The 19223-nt window shown below is 35.5% G+C and overlaps 1 protein-coding gene across 2 annotated transcripts in view; it reads left to right on the top strand.

Annotated features, from left to right (window-relative positions):
* The window catches only part of TAX1BP1 (Tax1 binding protein 1), a 78799-nt gene that overhangs the window by 34741 nt on the left and 24835 nt on the right, over window positions 1-19223 (top strand). For both annotated transcript variants that reach the window (XM_008686440.2, XM_008686439.2), the window contains exons 8-14: window positions 3388-3573; window positions 8776-9000; window positions 9564-9710; window positions 11179-11302; window positions 12539-12642; window positions 15536-15661; window positions 18261-18332. In XM_008686440.2, the coding sequence (XP_008684662.1) occupies window positions 3388-3573; window positions 8776-9000; window positions 9564-9710; window positions 11179-11302; window positions 12539-12642; window positions 15536-15661; window positions 18261-18332 (984 nt within the window). The remainder of the gene's footprint in view (window positions 1-3387; window positions 3574-8775; window positions 9001-9563; window positions 9711-11178; window positions 11303-12538; window positions 12643-15535; window positions 15662-18260; window positions 18333-19223) is intronic.

Genomic DNA, 19223 nt, shown 5'->3' with positions numbered 1-19223 from the left:
GTTACTTAGCAGGTAATACATAAGTCAGAAAGGTTTAATAGTAACAAGGTACCTACCTCTTCATCAGAATTTATAAGACCAATTGTTTCCCCTTTTAAGAACATCTTAGAGCATTAATTTCAGTGATGATGATCATGTTTCAGAGTTTGACTTTTAGAATAATTTTCAGAGAATGTCATTTTAAACAAGATATTCTCTGTTAATGGGTCTTCACCTTTTTGAAGTTTTTCTTTTTTAAATGACTCTGAAATAGGATGGTTAGCTTAATTACCAATAATGCTGTAGATGTAAATTGAGACTTATTTTTCTTAAGTGCCTTACAGCAGTTCATGAAGGCCGTTCCAGGTGAGGAATTTCAAGGTCATTTTGAGTTAAGTCAGTATAATTTGGATAGATTCAGTCACTTGATTAGATTAGAAAAGGACGACACACTTAGTATTGTGGTATATATTTGATGAGAGATAAAAATACACAACTGTGCATATGTTCAGTGTTATAATTTGCATATAGAAACTAGAATGTGATTTACATTGCCAGTGTTTTTTTCCTTTTTATTTTTTGTGGTGTTTGGGTTTTTGTTTTTTTTTTTAAGAAGATCAAAATAAAAAAAATATTGAATCCACCACACACCTTAGAACAGAGGTCATGGATGGGGACATTTTGTATGTCATGGGTTATACCCATTTTATTTCTTGAATAGCTTATCCCCAGGGTGTGTGTGCATGCATGTGTGTGTCACTCCCAAGACAGGAAGAAAAATAGTGATGATTCACTGATGGATGCTTTTTTTTTTTTTTAAAGCTTTTATTTATTTGTCAGAGCACAAGCAGGGGGAGCAGCAGGCTCCCCTCTGAGCAGGGAGCCCAGTGTGGGACTCCGTTGGAGGAGACCCTTTGATCATGACCTGAGCCGAAGGCAGATGCTTAACCGACTCAGCCACCCAGGTGTCCCGCTCTGGTGGATGATTTTATGATTTGACCCTTTAAGAAAATATGCCCAAAATAGTGTTTGGTTTTTGAACAAGATCGTGTGAAAAAGGGAAATAGTAGAGATATCTAGAGAAATGGATACAGTTGGATTACTGTTTATACTGTGTTTTTGCTAATGCAGTTTTTTAAAGTTATAAAGCATTTTTTTAGCTAAGTGAAAATTGGCATCTCTGATAATTTGTTACTCAGTGTTATAGTGAATTTCAGTGAGAATATTTCAGTTTTGTTGCCAGGAAAGGCCTGAGCATTATTCTCCATGGATAATTGCTTTCCATGTTGCTTTTTGTTAGCATAGTGGTAGATAATAAGATAGAATGTCTGTGTCTTCAATCATTTCAGTTCAATAATAAAATTAATTCTAAAGGCATTCTAGTTAGTACTGGGAAAGATTTAGGAAGGTCCTAGGTTAAACCAGTGATACCAGAGAGGTATAATGAATGATAACTCCTAGTTATTTTGGAAGGAGACCTATGCCTAAGGATGCCATCTTTCCATCCTGCCTTTCTTTTCTTTCTGTTATGAGAATAGGACTTCTAGTATTTTGGAGACGGTTGGCAAGCACATTTCAGGGAAAATCCAGCATTTTTCCTTTACTGCTCTAAATAATCCCTTATGCCCTGCTTTTTTTCACTTTGCCGACTTTGTGTGTTTCTGCTTTACACCTGAATGACCAGTCCTTTGCAAAGCACTGGACATCAAGGAAGGAAGGGAAAGAATGGAGTGTCTTGGGGATTTATTCTTTTACCATGGGATAGTATCTCCAGTTTCCTCTAAGCATTATCAGTTGGTATTAAAGTGACATTGAAATTTCCATTTGAATATATTTCCCCCCAACCTCCCAGTGCTCTAAACAGTATTTCATTTGTATGTGTGTATCCCCAAAATTGGAAGTAGAACTTCCTTAGAGATTTTTGTTTTGTGGGGTTTTTTTTCCTTTTCCTTTTCTTTTTTTTCTTTTTAAATGGCTAGGAGACTGCACTTAGTATGATAAGACCTCATATAATGTTGTTAATCTCAGAAACAGGCTTTCCCTTCCAGATTGTTTATATAAATAACCAGAGATTCCTTATTTTTCTCTCTCCTTTAGCCCCTGTTAGAGCATATGACCCATCCCTGTCCTGTCAGAATTTAGAGGAATTGGGGGCGCCTGGGTGGCTCAGTCGTTAAGCGTCTGCCTTCGGCTTGGGGCGTGATCCCAGAGTCCTGGAATCGAGCCCCACATCGGGCTCCTCCACTGGGAGCCTGCTTCTTCCTCTCCCACTCCCCCTGCTTGTGTTCCCTCTCTCTCTGGCTGTCTCTCTCTCTGTCAAGTAAATAAAATCTTAAAAAAAAAAAAAAGAATTTAGAGGAATTGATAAAACACTTTCTTGAGCTGATGATTATGAAAATTAGATAGTGTTTTTATTTTATTTATTTTTTTAAAGGTTTTATTTATTTATTTGACAGAGATAGAGACAGCCCGAGAGAGAGGGAACACAAGCAGGGGGAGTGGGAGAGGAAGAAGCAGGCTTATAGCGGAGGAGCCTGATGTGGGGCTCGATCCCACAACGCCGGGATCACGCCCTGAGCCAAAGGCAGACGCTTAACCGCTGTGCCACCCAGGTGCCCCTAGATAGTGTTTTTAAAGTGTTGCTGCAAAGGTCTTGGCTGGTGATACCTCAGAGAATCTGGAGTTACATTCTACCCTTGTGAACAGAAATTAGTGTTTCAGCATTCATACATTGAGGGTCAAGTGCAAGTAGTATGTTAATTCATTACTCTCTGGTACTCTTAACCAAAGCAAGATACTCTCTGTAGTGGCAATTATACTGTACTCTTTATAATTTCAATTATGGAATTTGATTTGTGCATCTGTTATGAGCAAATCAGCAACTGCTGCCTAAGTTCCTGGGAAAATTAATATAGTGGGGTTAATTAATCAAATATTTTAGGCACATAGGAAGTAAATGACAGTACTTCTCATAAGCAAAATATTGAATTGCTTAATATGTTGTTCTTGAATGTACCCCCTTCAGTTTTTCCAGAATCTCGCCATGCATTTATGTCTGAGTATACCTATAGCATGATTTGTTCCTCCAAAGGAGCAACCAAGTCGGTTTGAATTTTTAAAGAGAAATTTATTAAATGAGAGGAGAAGACTTTAGAGATCAGGTAATGTTGTTAGACCTCAGATATAATCTTTGTGAAAAATTTTAAAAAAATGCTTAGAAAGGCTCTGTTCTGTTCCCGTTTATTAACTAGTTATTTGATATAACTTGGGTCTCCTGACTCCTGGTCTAGTAAGTCTTCTGGTTCCTTGATCATATTTGGGTTAGAGGTAAATGATGGTATTTTATAATTTGAATAACTTAGGTTATGGAATTAGAGTATTCTTGACATTTTCAAGCACTGTTAACAGGTACATCTGAAGAATACGGAAATAGAAAATACCAAGCTTGTGTCAGAAGTCCAGACTTTAAAGAATTTAGATGGGAACAAAGAAAGCATGATTACTCATTTCAAAGAAGAGATTAGCAGGCTGCAGTTCTGTTTGGCTGAAAAGGAAAATCTGCAAAGGGCTTTCTTGCTTACAACCTCAAGTAAGGTAAGTACTTTTGCAATATGTATTTGAAGATTGTAAAACCTATGTCTGTTCAATGTATACAATATAGTGGTTTTTATTTTTCTTCTTTCCTTTCCCCATCCTTTTCTTCTGAAAAAGTTCAAACCTGGAGGCATTATGACATTACGCCCTAAGTATATTAGCATGTCTCCCTATCAGCAGGTGCATTATTCTGTCTAACCATCAAACCATTAACATACGTAAGAAATTTAACATAAGGTAATATTTTATTCCTGTATATAGTTTTAGTACATTCAAATTGTCCCAAATATATTTCTGTATAACCTTTTAAATTTCTTGACCCACAGGTAAATAAAGATCACACAATTATTATGTTCTTGGTCTGCTCTAATCTAGAATAGCGTCTCTGTACTTCTTGTTTTTTATGACATTGATACTTTTGAAGAATTCAGTCTTGTCTGAGAAAATGGTCTGTAATCTAGATTTATCGTTTCCTCATGGCTGGATTCAGGTCAAACATTTTTTTGGCAAAAAAGGCATAGATGATGTTCTGTACATTCTGTTGCAGTGTTATCAAAAGTCACAGAATGTCAGTTCTGTTCTTGATATTAGGTTTAATCATTTATTTAACGTTATGTCTGCCTGAACCAATATATTGGTGCTTTTTCCCTCTTTGTGACTGAGCAATATGTGGGATAATACTTTGAGATCATGTGAACATCCTATTCCCCAGTAGCCTTTCACCCAGTCGTTTTTTATCCCTTGATGATCCTCACCTGCATCAGTTATCATTAATGATTACAGAATGGTTCTTTTACATTTATTAGTAGGTAGTCTTTTATAATGAGATTCTCTGCTGCCCTCTCCCCTTTTTTCATATCACTGTGGACTTAGGGATTCTTTTTTGTTCAGTGTATCGTATTTCATCATTATTACTTTTTCATACCCAAGTTGTCTCACACTTAGCCAGGGGGAGCCTTTCCAGACCTACTTTTTTTTTTTTTTCTTAAATTTCAAGATTTTACTTATTTAGTTTAGATCACGCACACACGCTAGCAGGGCAAGCAGAAGAGGGAGAGAATCTCCAGCAGACTCCATGTTGAGCATAGGGCCTGATGGGGGCTTGATCTCAGGACTCAGATTATCCCTGAGCCGAAACCAAGAAGTTGGGCACTTAACCGACTGAGCCACCCAGGTGCCCCTGTACCTTTTTCATATGTTCCATAAATGTTTTGAATACTTCTTAGATTTGTGAGACAACTGTGTATTATAGTTTTAGGTTCTGCCCCACACCTGGCACCAGGCTTTTCTCTAAGGAGCCCTGGTTTTTTTTCAGCGGGGAATGGTATTTTGAAACCAAGTGGAATTTTGATATTTTTATACTGGGTCCTGTTGCTTCTTTGTACTTATATTGGACAAACATCTAAAGTCTTTATATAGTTATTGATATAGTTACCTCCAAGTCAAATCCAGTACCTTAGGGTTCTTTCTTACCTTCATCCATTCTATATTTATCTCTTCTCTCCGTGTGAGAGCCCTTGTTTCCAGAACATCATTATATTTATTCATGTATTCTACCCTGTTACACACACACCAATAGTTTCAGAAGTGTTACATCAGTGCCACTCCCAATGATATGTCTACTAAATAAAATTAAGTTCTTCTCAAGCCTTTTTCTTAGAATTTATTTCAGTAAGGATGTACCTAGTACTGTGTTCAAAAGTTCCTTGAATAAACTTTTTAACATATTTGTGGGTAATAAATTTTTATACAGTCTACATATTTGTATGTAATTCTAAGATTAGTTTTTATTCTCTTAATCTTTTGATTGAATTTTATGTTTTGAGTATGTTAAATAGTTGCATCGTTCAAAAGTGAAAATACTTATATTAAGATTTACTGTCTCTTTCCTAAAAAACCGTTTCTTACACCCGTACGTAAACATTTTCATTAGTTTCCAGTTATCCTCCTGTTTCTTTCTGCAAAAATAAACATGTACATATGCAGGTACTCTTCTCTATTCCTTTTTTTCAGTTTTTAGACATTTTTTAAATTCAACTGAGTAACATAATGTATTATTGGTTTCAGAGGTACAGGTCTGTGCTTCATCAGTCTTATATAATACTCAGTATTATATTTGCAGTAGTTTGCAGTTAACGTTCAGATGTAATTACTGTAACACCTAAAACGTCAGATGTGCATCACATTTGGAATTAATTATTAGCACCCAAGTTACTCTTCAGGGTATTTAATATAGCACATTGCAAACACAAAGGTAAAAAGTATATTTATTTATTAAGGTGCCAAAATTTTCTCTAGGCATCTTTTTTCTACATAAGCGAGACCTCTGTAAGGTAAACCACAGGTATAGAAATACCTGGGAAAATTGACTCTTAATAGTTAAAACTCCCTCCCCCCCCAATGTGGGGCTTCAACTCATGACCCCAAGATCAAGAGTCACATGCTCTACCAACTGAATCAGCCAGGAGCTCCATTAATTATTAAAACTTGAAAAAAAATATTTTTTAAAGCAGTTACAAGGTCCTGGTTATAACATAATTCAAATAATACGTAAGGGTACAAAGTAAAGTAACACTCATCCTTTCCCAGATATGTCATATAGAATTTTTTAATTTTTCTAGTAATCTATGAATGTACATACAGAGTTTATATTTTTATGAAAACTGAGAATATATGTAATGTTCCAAAACCTTTTTAAAAAGAATTTTATAGACTGGGCGTTCTGTATGGGTATGAGAACCCATATAGATCTTCCTTGTTCACTGTAACAGCTGCACAGTATCCCTTGTTTTATTTAATAGCTGTGTAGTGTGTAATTGTTTTTAGTTATGTATAGTCCCTAGCTTTTATAAGCATGCTGCCGTATGCCGCAGATATGTAGGTATGTGTATGTACCAGAATTAATTTCAGTTATCTTCAAATTGCTTTTCAAAAAAATACCCAACATTGTATATACTCCTGTTTGTAATGGCAGCACAGACTTTCATTGTATGAAGGATATGTTGCAGAATTTATAATAAATTCTCATGTAACATATTTTCGTTTTTAATAATTGTACTGAATTCCTTATTAATAAAGCAAAGTAATTTTCTTAGAAACTCATGAAAATTGCTAGGTCAGAAGTTACGTGCTTTTTGAAGGTTGTGCATGTTGCAAAAGCTGATAAACTTTATACTAATTACAGGTACATAGCCCACCTGTTTATAAATGTGCTAATTTCCCTAAAGTCATCCAAATATTAGAGTATTCCTGTTTTTGAATCTTTGTTAGTTGAAAGAAAATGGTATTTATTTTAACTTCTTTGATCGTTGATGAGTTGAATATATTTTTATATGCGTAATGTCTATTTCTTTCTTAAAAAAATTCACGGTCGTGCCATTCTCCAATTTTTTTGTTTTTTGACTTTTTTGTTTTTGTTTTGTTTTTTTTGGTTTGGAGAGTTTTCTTCTTACTGATTAGAAAACATATCAGAGTATTGTACCTTTTTAAAAAAAAATATGTTCCAAACAATTTCCTCTGGTTTTTTGGTGTCTTTTTTCCCCCCCTTTTGACATAGAGAAGCTGATGAGATTTATGTAGTTAGATTATTAATTTTATATCTACAAAGATTTCCTTCACCTCAACATTTCATAATCATTTATTTCCTTCTAAGGAGCTAACAGTTTATTTAAAAAAAAAAAATTTTTTTTATTAAGTAGGCTCCATGCCCAGTGTGGGACTTGAGCTCATGACCCTGAGAATCAAGAGCTACATGCTCCACCAGCTGAGCCAGCCAGGTGCCCCAGGAGCTAACAAATCAATGAATTAATTAATATATTTATTAATATATATAAAGATTTTATTTATTTGTTTGCCAGAGAGAGAGCACAAGCAGGGGGAGTGGCAGGCAGAGGGAGTGGGAGAAACAGACTCCTCATTGAGCAGGGAGCCCAAAGGGGGGGGGGGGCTCCATCTCAGGACCCCTGGAGCATGACCTCAGCCAAAGGCAGCCGCTTAATTGACTGAGCCATCCAGGCGCCCCCCCACCCCCGCAGGAGCAGTTTAAAAACCAAGAATGGGGGTGCCTGGGTGGCTTAGTCGGTTGCGTGTCTGCCTTCGGCTCAGGTCATGATCCTGGATCCCTGAGATCAAGTCCTGCATTGGGCTCCCTGCTCAGCGGGGAGTCTGCTTCTCCCTCTGACCCTCCACCCTCTTCATGCTCGCTCTCATTGTTACTCAAATAAATAAAATCTTTAGAAAATAAAAAATAAAAATAAAAACCAAGAATAGGTTACACTTTTTTTCTGAGTTTGTTATTTTTAGTACAGAGATAAAACTAGGACAGTTGAATAAATTGGGTTTGTTGGGCTCCTAATATTAAAGGAAATAATTTTATCATGGCAATTTTAACTTTTTTTTTCTTAAAGATTTTATTGCGGGGAGGGGGGTGGGGAGCGCGCGCGCACAGGGAGAGGGAGAAGCAGACACCCCGTTGAGCAGGGAGCCTGATGCGGGGCTCGATCCCAGGTCCCCAGGATCATGACCTGAGCCGAAGGCAGACACTTCACCAACGGAGCCACGCAGGCGCCCCTCCTTTTTTTTTTTTTTTCCTTAGCAATTTTAACTTTTTAAAGATACTTTTAGGTTTATTAAGAGGTGCTAATTACTTTTCATTTTCCTAGTGCCTCATCTTTGCTATTTGCATATCAGTATTTTGTTTATAGAACTAAGTTCTAAGTCTGTCCTGTTTTCATAATGATACGTAATTAATGTTATATTGGATATGTTTTAGGTTAGTTAATAGGAGACTTAACCAAAATTTTTGGAATTACAGAGAAGTTTTTCAAATTATTTTTATTGGTAATCATAAAAAATGAGGTCAGTAGTTCCAGCTGTTAGAGATTTTTGGGGACAGGAGCTTTCACTTGAATTTCCGTTTAAGCCAGGGCTTTTAAATATTGGGCATGTTGCTTGACTTCTGAACTTCAGTTTACAAGTGTTTAATGTGGTAGAGATACCGAGTGCATTGAGTTGTTATATGGGGACTCTAACACAGAGTCATATCTTAAGTTTTTTACAGATTTATGTACTTCATCTAAGTCATGAATATAAAAGCAATATTCAATTTAAAATTTTGGATCTGTTGAAATATTAAAAATTATTTTTGCTTCTGTTTTTACTTTAATGGTTTCATTGCAAATGTATTTATCTGCTTTTCTTCAGGAAGATACCTTTTCTTTAAAGGAGCAACTTCGTAAAGCAGAGGAACAGGTTCAGGCAACTCGGCAAGAAGCTGTCTTTCTGGCTAAAGAACTTAGTGATGCTGTAAATGTGCGAGATAAAACAATGGCAGATCTGCATACTGCACGCCTGGAAAATGAGAAAGTAAAAAAGCAGTTAGCTGATGCAGTGGCAGAACTTAAACTGAATGCTATGAAAAAAGACCAGGTAAAGTGGGTTAATTTTGAATTTTCATTTTAATCAGAAGCTCACAAGCTTATACAAGAGAATAGGTATGTCAAAGTAAGTCAGGTCAGATTCCTTATCACAGAAATTTAAATTGCCATTCATTTCGTTTAGTCATTGTAACTTCTTCAGTTGAAGTTAACGTAAGCTGTAAGAGAAACTTAGGTAGGCAAGTGCCTAATGGTTTAGTAAGAGTTGCTCTGTTACTGTTAAACTTTCTGATGTCAGTTATATATTGCTTTGTTTGGAATTTCTTATTTATTAGCTTCATAAAGTGGTATTATGGTTATTTAACAGGGTAATACTTACTCCTCAGGAGGTGGATCGTTCTTCTCTAGTTTTTTAATGAGCCTTAGTCCTAAGAATATAAAGCTGGATTTATTAGGAGCTAATGTAGCTCTGTTGCCAAAACTCCAAAACAAATAAAAATTAAAAGCCAGAAAGAAAAAAGCGAAAATGAAGTTGGGATTTACTTTCACATTATGAGATAGGAGATTTTTAACTTTTTTTTTAAGAGGAAGTGTGTGTGTTTTTTTTTGTCACAGGAAAAGACTGATACACTGGAACACGAACTAAGAAGAGAGGTTGAAGATTTGAAACTTCGTCTTCAGATGGCAGCAGATCATTATAAAGAAAAATTCAAGGAATGCCAGAGGCTCCAAAAACAAATAAACAAACTGTCAGACCAATCAGTAAGGACAGTTGAATGCATATCTAATAATTCCTTTATCAGTATTTTTGTTTACAAATCAAATTTATAATATTCTAAAGTTTTATTTATGTAAGTAATGTCTGTACCTCACGTGAGGCTCGAACTCATGACCCTGAGATCCAGAGTCACATACTCTTTCAACTGAGCCAGCCAGGTGCCCCCAGATTTACAATATTCTAAATATCAACCTTTTGAACATAATTTATCTCTGCTGATTTGAAGTCGTTGGTCTGATGTGAAGTCATTGGTCTAATATTGTAATGATACATATTTTTTTAAATCTGGAGTTTTTATTTGCTGGAAAACCAACAAAGGAAGCAAGGGCAGCAGCAGGAAGAAGAAAACAGGAGGGAAAGTCCTTTTTTCTTGAACCATTTCCGTCTAAATTCTTGATAAATGTTTTCACTTAAAACTCTATACATACGGAATTCCTCCTTCGTGACAGTGATGCCTCTCCTCGGTGGGGTTCACCATTGACTATACCCAGGGTCATAGATACTTTCTCAGTTTTCATTGTTGGGTTCTTCCATCCGATTCATAATCACTAGAGTAGGGAGAGTTAATGTTAGCTAATTGTTTTATATTCCATTTGAGAGTGGGTAAACAGATTTAATGAAAAATTATTTCTGTTCTGATGGGTGTTCTAATGTGGGTCCTTAAATTGTATCTAATATAAGGTTTGCTATATAATGGAATGCTGGAAGTGAAGAGACATATTTAAAACCTGTAGTTGAAAAGATAAGTTCTCTTTGCAAACAAAATTTATTATAAAGACTCTTTCATTTGTATTCTGTATGGTACAGATGATTTTTTTTTCCCCCCAAGATTTCATTTAGGAGCATGGGGGTGGCTTAGTCAGTTAAGCGTCTGCCTTTGGCTCACATCGAAAATTAAGATTTTATTTATTTATTAGAGAGATCATGAGCAGGGGGAAGGGCAGAGGGGGAAGCAGACTCCCCGCTATGGGGCGAGCCCAACGTGAGGCTCGATCCCAGCACTCTGGGATCATGACCTGAGCCGAAGGCAGACACTTAACCAGCTGAAACACCCGGGTGCCCAGTACAGATATCTTCACCGAAATGCATGTGGTAAACTAGAAAGGCTTTTGTAAAAAAAGAATATACTTTATAAGTTTGACCCACATATACAGGTTTTGGTTTGGGGCCTATAAGTATATTATGATTCTGTAGTAGGTGACCTAGGAGATTTCTGTGTCTTTTTTTTGGTGGTGGTTTGATGATTTGACAAGGAAAATGGAAGTAAAGTTTTTCTTTTTTGTAACATTTAGGTCAGTTAGTAAAAGTGGTGCGTGTTATGTGTTAACTTAGGTTTATGTTGGCCTTTAAGATGCAGGAACAGCTTTGTGGACTTCTCAGGATTTCTTCATAGCAATTACTGAGGAAGGAAATATAACTCCTATAATAATTTATTGTTAATATTTTGAATAGGCCAATAGCAACAGTGTCTTAACAAAGAAAACTGGGAATCAGCAGAAAGTGAATGATGCCTCAATAAACACAGACCCAGCTACTGCTGCCTCTACTATAGATGTAAAGCCACCACCTTCGGCAGGTAAAAATCTTTCAGACCTTGTGTTGTAGTGTCCTGCCTTGACAAGTATTGATACTTACTTATACTGCCTTGTTCCAGGTGTACAAATTTAAGGGAGCGTCTAAAAATTCTTATAAGTGAGAGGATTAAGGCAAAGATAAAGTTGGGGTCTAAAAGTAAGAAAGTCATGCATGTGAAATATACAAAATGTGTGAACCTCGTATTTATGAGAATATTCACAAGTATTAAATGAGCTGGAGTTTGTAAGCTTATATACTTAATAGCAGCAGTTAGGCTATAGGACAAAAGCCAGTGATTGAATTTTTAATTAATATCCCACTAAATCTGTGGAATTTTGAAGCATATACGGATCTTTTAATTGTACAGTTCTGTTGGGGGAAGAATAAATCCCCTGTTGATGGTTTTCTTTTTCTTTTACTACTAACTACTACTTTTTCTTTTCTTTTTTTTTTTTGACTTCTTTGGATCATTAGGGTACTTTCTGGTTAGTGTACCTGTTGGCGGATAAGTTAAATTATTAGTTTATTAACTTATAGAACAGATGAGAAAGACATAGTGAATGTATAAACAACATGAAAATTGGAATTAACTCTAGGTTTTCATTTGGCCTAATTTTTTTTCACCTTATGTTAAAGATTTGACAATAGTGAAAAGTTGGCACTAGAGTATATTAAAAATATATTTCCTATTGTAATGTTTGAGGTAATTGCTGTTTTAGACTTTTTAACTGTATTGTAAACTTTCCATGCTATTAAATATTTAATTAGGTTCAGCCACCGTAGAACAGGGTCCTGACTTCCATATCTCTACATCCTCTATAGTATCTAGAATGGTGGTGTGTAAATTATTTACTTAACAAAGACTTAGTGAATAGTAATGAAGGACTAGAAAAATGATTTAAAGTGTTTTCTCAGAGAGTATGGCTTTCTACTTATCCTATCTAGTCAGTTAGGAGAACAAGTGTGCCTTTTTAAGAACTATTTTTAGTTAATTAAAAAACATAATCCTTTTCGTTATTGAATGTGAACTTGTTTCTGGCCAAACATATAAAAAATTCTCATGTAGAGCTAATATTATCTATCTTTATTTAGTGTATGAATAGATGTTTTTAGATATATATTTCTCTCCTTTCGTATTCCATTTATTTCACAGTATCCTGACCTTTAAGTTATTCTGAACAGGAAGATAATATAAGGGGCAAAATAAGTTTTAATAATATTTTCTGCCTTGTAATAGCCGAGACAGATTCTGACATGATAACGAAGGGACAAGTCTGTGAAATGACCAAAGAAATTGCTGACAAAACAGAAAAATACAATAAATGTAGACAACTCTTGCAGGTAAGCTAGCTTTCTTGTAAGTGAAAGATTTATTAGATATAATGGCTTAGATTACCTTTGTTGTTTGGATTTTTTTTTTTTTTTAATCCTGGGTCCCCCCCCCCCCATACCCATTTACTTAGTTTCGTTTTTTTTTTTTTTTTTGAAGATTTTATTTATTTGACACACAGAACGCAAGCAGGGGGAGCTTCAGGGAGAGGGAGGAGCGGGCTCCGTCAGCAGGGAGCCTGATGAGATGTGGGGCTCAATCCCAGGGCCCTGGGATCAAGACCTGAGCCTGAAGGCTGCCTCCTAACTGACTTAGCCACCCAGGCACCTGCTTAGTTTCACTTTGGAGATGATGAAAGGGGGCTGTTCTGTGTACTTGCTCATGTGGGCCTGTGTGTACAATCATGATCCTAAAATTTTCTGTTGACCTCGTGTCCTTTCTTGATAATGGCAAGTGATTGAGGTTGGTTATTTTTGTCTGTCGTCTTAATTGTAAGGATACATTGAAAATGGATCCTTGAACTTAGAACTTCATAAAAGGGAAGTATTTTTTTTTACATTTACTGTAATAATAGCAAAGAATTTTACCATATCTTAAAGTAACCAAATTTACAAGGTGGAAAAAGAGAATGTTAATCAAATGAGCTGTTGCTTTTATGATGTTACGTATTTTGACTCTTTTAAACTGTATTCTTCATACGTTGCAGTTTTGCGACTGTCTTGGTAGGATTCACTCCTGGAATATTTAAAGGGCAAAGGGAAAATGCTTCTCATTTATACCTGATTTGGAGAAGGAAGGCACAAGGGTGTTTTGTGTTTGTGTGTGTGATTTTTGTTAATTTTTTGTGTATGTTTCTCCATGCATGTAGAGAGGGGAGGGATATTTAGAACTGTAGAATGATGAAGTTCATACTTTAGTTCAGTGTTACTGTAATAATTGCAAACATTTTGTCACTGTGTTTTAAATAATATTTAATCTTTTAAACTTTTAAAAAAATATGTATTTGAGAGAGATTGCAAGAGAGAGTATGAGCCGGGGATGGGGAGAGGGAGAAGCAGGCTCCCTGTGGGGCTCGATTCCAGGGTCCTGGGATCATGACCTGAGCCGAAGGCAGACGCTTAACCAGCTGAGCCACCCGGGCACCCCAAATCTTTTAAACTTTAAACATTTCGTTGCTTCAGAAGGATTCCTTCTGTAGAAGGATTGATTGATTATAACAGTTTTACCCTTGAGTTCAAAGTAGTTTATAAAGGACTAAACTTTTTTCATCAAGTATGAAACAATTCTAGATGAATATTTTTTTGAATGTCATAATATTATTGATAGGAAGATAGAATGTGCTTAAGCTAAAAATTTCCTCAAGGCGCCCCCCCCTGCTGTATTGAAGTGCAGTAAACTGCATATATTTGCTGAAATCCAATAAACTGCTTATATTTGAAGTCTGCAGTTTGATCAGTTTTGCCATGTAGATAGTTGTAAAACAGTGTCTAGATGACATTTCTATTATCTGCCAGAGTCCTTACCCGTTTGCAACTCATTTCTCACTCCCTCCCCATCCCCTGGAAACAATTGGCTTGCTTTCTGCCCCTGTAGGTTGGCCTGCCTTTTGTACAGTTTGTATAAATTCACTCATGTGGTTTATGCTTTGTTTTTTTGGTCCTTTTTCAGCATAATTAATTTGAAGTTTATCCATGTTGTTGCTTATTTTGGTAGTTCATTCCTTTTTATTGGGAGAGTTCAGATGTTTTGCTATTTTAAAAATTGAGTTTTTATCTTACTGTTGAGTTGTAAGTCCTTTATTCTGGATACAAGTCCTTTGTGTGATATGTGTGAATATTTTCTCCCAGTCTGTGACTTGCCTTTTTCATTTCCTTAATGGTGTTTCTAGAAAAATTTTCAATTTTGATTAAGTACAGATTTACCAGTTTGCTCTTTTATGTTTTGTGCTTTCTTTTTTTTTAAAGATTTATTCATTTATTAGAGAGAGAGAGAGTGGGGGAGCAGCGGGAGAAGAGAATCTTAAGCAGGCTCCATTCTGTTCTAAGAAACATTTACCTAATGCAATTTGTAAAGATTTTCTCCTATCTGCTATAAGTTTTATAGTCTTAGGTTTCACATTTTAGGTCTATTTTCATTTTAAGCTTATTTTTGTGTGTGGTGTGAGGTATGGTATATATCGTAATGGATATTAACTTGATCTAGCAGTTATTTGTTAAAACCTTTTTCTCAATTGAATTGCTTAAGGCGTATTTTTAATCTTTCACCTTGAATATAAGACATTCAAAATGAAATTGCCCAATTTACCCTTTTGTCATGATTTGTAACTCCTTTCAACATCCTGGGTTGTAGAGAAGAAGCAGCGTGTAAGACGTCAACCTAGAGATTATCTTGGTCAGGAAATCCCAATGTCTGGAAACAGTTGTCATTATAATCATTGTTACCTCCCTTTGCAGAAGTAATATATGCTTATTGCGAAATCTTATGGCATTATAGAGATAAAGAATAAAGATGGTAAAAGGTACCATCATATTCCTGATTCCAAGAGATAAGAGCTGTTAATACTTTATATTTTTCTACACAGCACTATATAGAGATCATATAAAATCATGTTAACTTTTAAAAAGAGGATTATACTATATGTTTTTTTTTTTTGCAGCATACTATTTTCAATTAATGTATCTTGACATTTTTACTTGTTAATTTGTAGATCTGCTTTGTTCTTTTAAATATATACTATCCCCGTCCTCCACTGACTTTTTTTTTTTAAACATTTGGTTGTTTCAGTTGATATATTGTTAAAACAGTGTTTATAATGAAACATTCAGCACATATCTAAATATGTTTATATAGATACTGGCTCTATCTGGATTTAAAATTTTTGGTAATTATGCTAATTTCATTTAGGATGAGAAAACAAAATGTAATAAGTATGCTGATGAACTTGCGAAAATGGAACTGAAATGGAAAGAACAAGTGAAGATTGCTGAAAATGTAAAGCTAGCACTAGCTGAAGTAGAGGACAGTTACAGAGTAAGTTCGGTATTTTATGGCTTGAGGCATAGCGTACCTGGTACTTCTGCAAATATGTTAGCTATAAGTTTTACCAATCTAATAGGCAGTTTTAATATAGATAATTGGAATTGTATTTTTGTGTATAAATAATGTACTACATATTTAGTTGAGTAGTTAATTGACTATGAACTGAGAAAATAAATGCTGCTATGCATTGCCATTGTGGCTTTAATTCTGTGCACTGAGTTGGCTAATTAAAATTACATTTTTAAATCATGCTTAGTTTCTAAGATGAAAAGTGATCATTATCCTATTCACTTAGAAACAAACATGAATGTGTATGTAAAATTATTTTAAGGCCTTTATGTTTTTGTGGGAGCATAATATATGATCAGTGATTTTAAAATTTATGTAAGAGTTATTCAGTGAATCGCCAAAATGTGTGATCCTAAAGAAAGACTGCAGAGTGCTACAATCTTAATTAAAATTGTTTTTGCCAATGTAACATTAGGCAACAAACAAATCCAAATGGTAAATAATATTTGTAAGATTGTTAGAGAAAAAAAATTAGACTGTTTAGCTAATTAGTAGGAAGATCTTTTTGCTTTAAGGAATAAAGTATAATCTTACGTATTTTGAGATATGTATGTACATACAATTTGCATATCGTGTGACTAAAGATCAGGAAGTTCTGAATGATTTAACTTTGCTATATTATAGCTAGTTGGTACTTACAATCTAATTTTTAAATGTGGTGTTCTTAAAGGCACCAAGAATTTCGGTTTCCCCCTGGGGGCTGGAGAAGGTGGCACATATAGGTAATTTTACTGGTAGTTCTTTTTTATCTTCACCTACTGTCAGAATGAAAATTTCAAACTCTTAATTCATGAGATTATTGTTATGTCTGAGATCCCTGTGGATATTGTTTTCAGTGGCTGGCAGCTTCCCTTATTATTTATAAAGTGTGAATACTAAATTTATATGAGCTTTTATCTTTGCATATTGACTAGAAAAAATAATTTAGTAAAGTTAAAGCCTACTATATATACATAGAGAGCTAGCAAGTGCACACTATGTTAGCTGTTACGTAGGTGATCATAAAAGTAAGGCACAGTGCTCTGAATGCTTAAGGAGTTCGTAATCTAATAGGGATTGCTAGAAGTATAATGGTGATATTCACAACTCTTTGACATTCACAATCCACTGTCAAACCTGTGGGAAGCTAAATGTTTTTAGTTCATTTAGTTTATGACAAAAGTGAGCATCCGAATTAAACAACATTATAGATTATGCAGCTGGTAAGGTGCTTGCTTTTTGTTGAGTGCCCTGTCCCTTATTTTGTACTGTTTAGACACATACTCACTAGACAAGGCAAAATGGGATGAAGTTCTATATGAATAAGTCTATTTAATGAAGTACCTTAGGGCTGTTTCCAGTGGAATATTTAGGAGTTAAGCGTGGAGAAACCCGACCTTTCAAAGACCAAACTGAAGGGGAGGAGAAGCAGAGCTGGGAAAAGAAAGAAGCATCATTCTAAGAAGATTGAAAAACATTTATATAGGTTTGGAGGTGAAAAGTGGAGAGTATAGCCTGGAAATTTTGAGCATTCTTGAATAATAGGACTTTAATGTCTGTGGTGGAGTAGGTTGGACTTGAAAGATAGATTGAAGCCACATTTTGGGGGGCCTAAAATGGAATTTGAATGCTGTTTGCTGTTAAGAATTTCCTAGGAGTAAAGGGACCCAACTGTAGTAGGTCTTTTTGAAAACAATTTGGCAACCCTGAGAGGATTTATAGGTAGGAAGGGTGTTTGAAAGTAAGAAAATTAGAAGTATTCTCAGAATTACTTGGTGAAGACCACCCCCTTGGGTACCTTCCCTGATGACTTATTGAATAGGACGTGTATATCGAGGAAAGCTTTGAAAGGCATCCTTAGGGAAAAATAATTGAAAAACGAGTTTGTGTTTGTATTCATAATGTGATTGGTAAAGTGAATGAATGACTTAAGAGACTGAAAATATTGGGGAATGGAGGAAGAAGAGGAGGAGGGTGTATTGTAACAAAGCTTCCTAGCTTCAGTCATACATGGGCTCTGAGATTGGTAATATCTGTTAACAAAAGGAAGAAAAGTAGGTTTGGGACCTTTTGCCCTTAAAGTGCGGTGAGAACAATGAAAACATGTCATGCGTCAGTTGAAAAGAAAGGTTTGAAACTTGGGAAAGAAGTGTGCCTTGTGAGTCAATACTTGTGGTTTATTCCCATGGGGATCATAGTCGTGAAGGCATAGAAAAAAGGTAGTTTTTAGGGGGAATGTAGAGAGAAGCCAAAGAAGAAACTTTGGAGAGCACTCAACATTTCTAATTGTGAAGAAGCAGTAGACACAAAAAAGAGCATTGAGAGGATGATACCGGGGGTGAAATTTTGCATAAACTATGGGAGAAGTTGTATGAGTAAGGGAAGTTGGTCACTAATGAGAAGTAATCTAGAGGTGTCAAAGAAATACACCAAGAAAAGCACACAGGTATGGTAATAGTTTTGCTAGAATGGTATAGACTAACTCTTGGTGTGAAGGAGAGAGTAGATAATGGAAAAGATTAATGATGATTTCTCTCTTCAGCTTCAGTTGGCAGAGAAAGACAAAGAAATAAATGGCCTAACTTCGCGTTTGGAAAACCTCTCCAGGGAAAAGGTATTGAACAGTGTACTTAAAAAATCTTTCAGGGGTGTCTGGGTGGCTCAGTTGTTTATGCGTCTGGTGCTTTGTTTCAGCTCAGGTCATAGTTCCAGAGTGGTCAGATCAGGTGCCGTGTGTGGGACTCTGCTCTCAGCACAGAGACTGCTTGATATCCTTGCTCCTCCCCCTGCTTGTGCTCGGGGGCACACCCCCCCAAATAAATAAATAAATAAAATCTTAAAAAAAAATAATGAGAATGAATGATACTACAGCTTTATGAAGACACACGTTACGGTCATGTGAGAGTGGCTTTGAAAACAAGCTAAATGAATAAAGAAAAGACAAACAGATGTTAGTACTCTTAGTGGAGAATGTTTTCAATTAAGTAATTTTATTTTTATTTTTAAAAATTATTTATTTTTAGAGATAACGTGCAGAATGGGGGGGCAGAAGGAGAAGGGAGAGAGAGGATCTTAAGCAGGTTCCACACCCAGCACAGAGTCCGATGCAGGGCTTGATCTCGTGACCCTGAGATCATGATCTGAGCCAAAATTAAGTTGAACACTTAACCGATGGAGCCATCCACGTGCCCCTACATAATATTTTTAAATAATTTACCTTATACTATGAGGAAAATACCTAAGTATTGAAATTTAACTTGGTCTTTGTTATGTATTTTGTATTTAACAATAAACAGATTTTACAATGTTTAAATTTAGGAAGAGAGTATAAATATTTAAAAATTATACATAATGTTGTCTATCTGGTTTTCTTCTGTGACAGGAAATGTTTTAGAACTTGTTTAATGATTTATAGCATAACCTAACATTGAAGCAGAGGATACATTTATAATGTAAAACATGGCTGTCGGGCAACATTTCTCAGAGTGTAGTTTGAGGTCTTTTG

Source organism: Ursus maritimus, unplaced genomic scaffold (assembly GCF_017311325.1).
Source record: "Ursus maritimus isolate PB19 unplaced genomic scaffold, ASM1731132v1 scaffold_3, whole genome shotgun sequence".
NCBI lineage: Eukaryota > Metazoa > Chordata > Mammalia > Carnivora > Ursidae > Ursus > Ursus maritimus.
The sequence above is the reverse complement of the archived record's forward strand: the minus strand, read 5'-3'. Positions and strand labels throughout refer to the sequence as shown.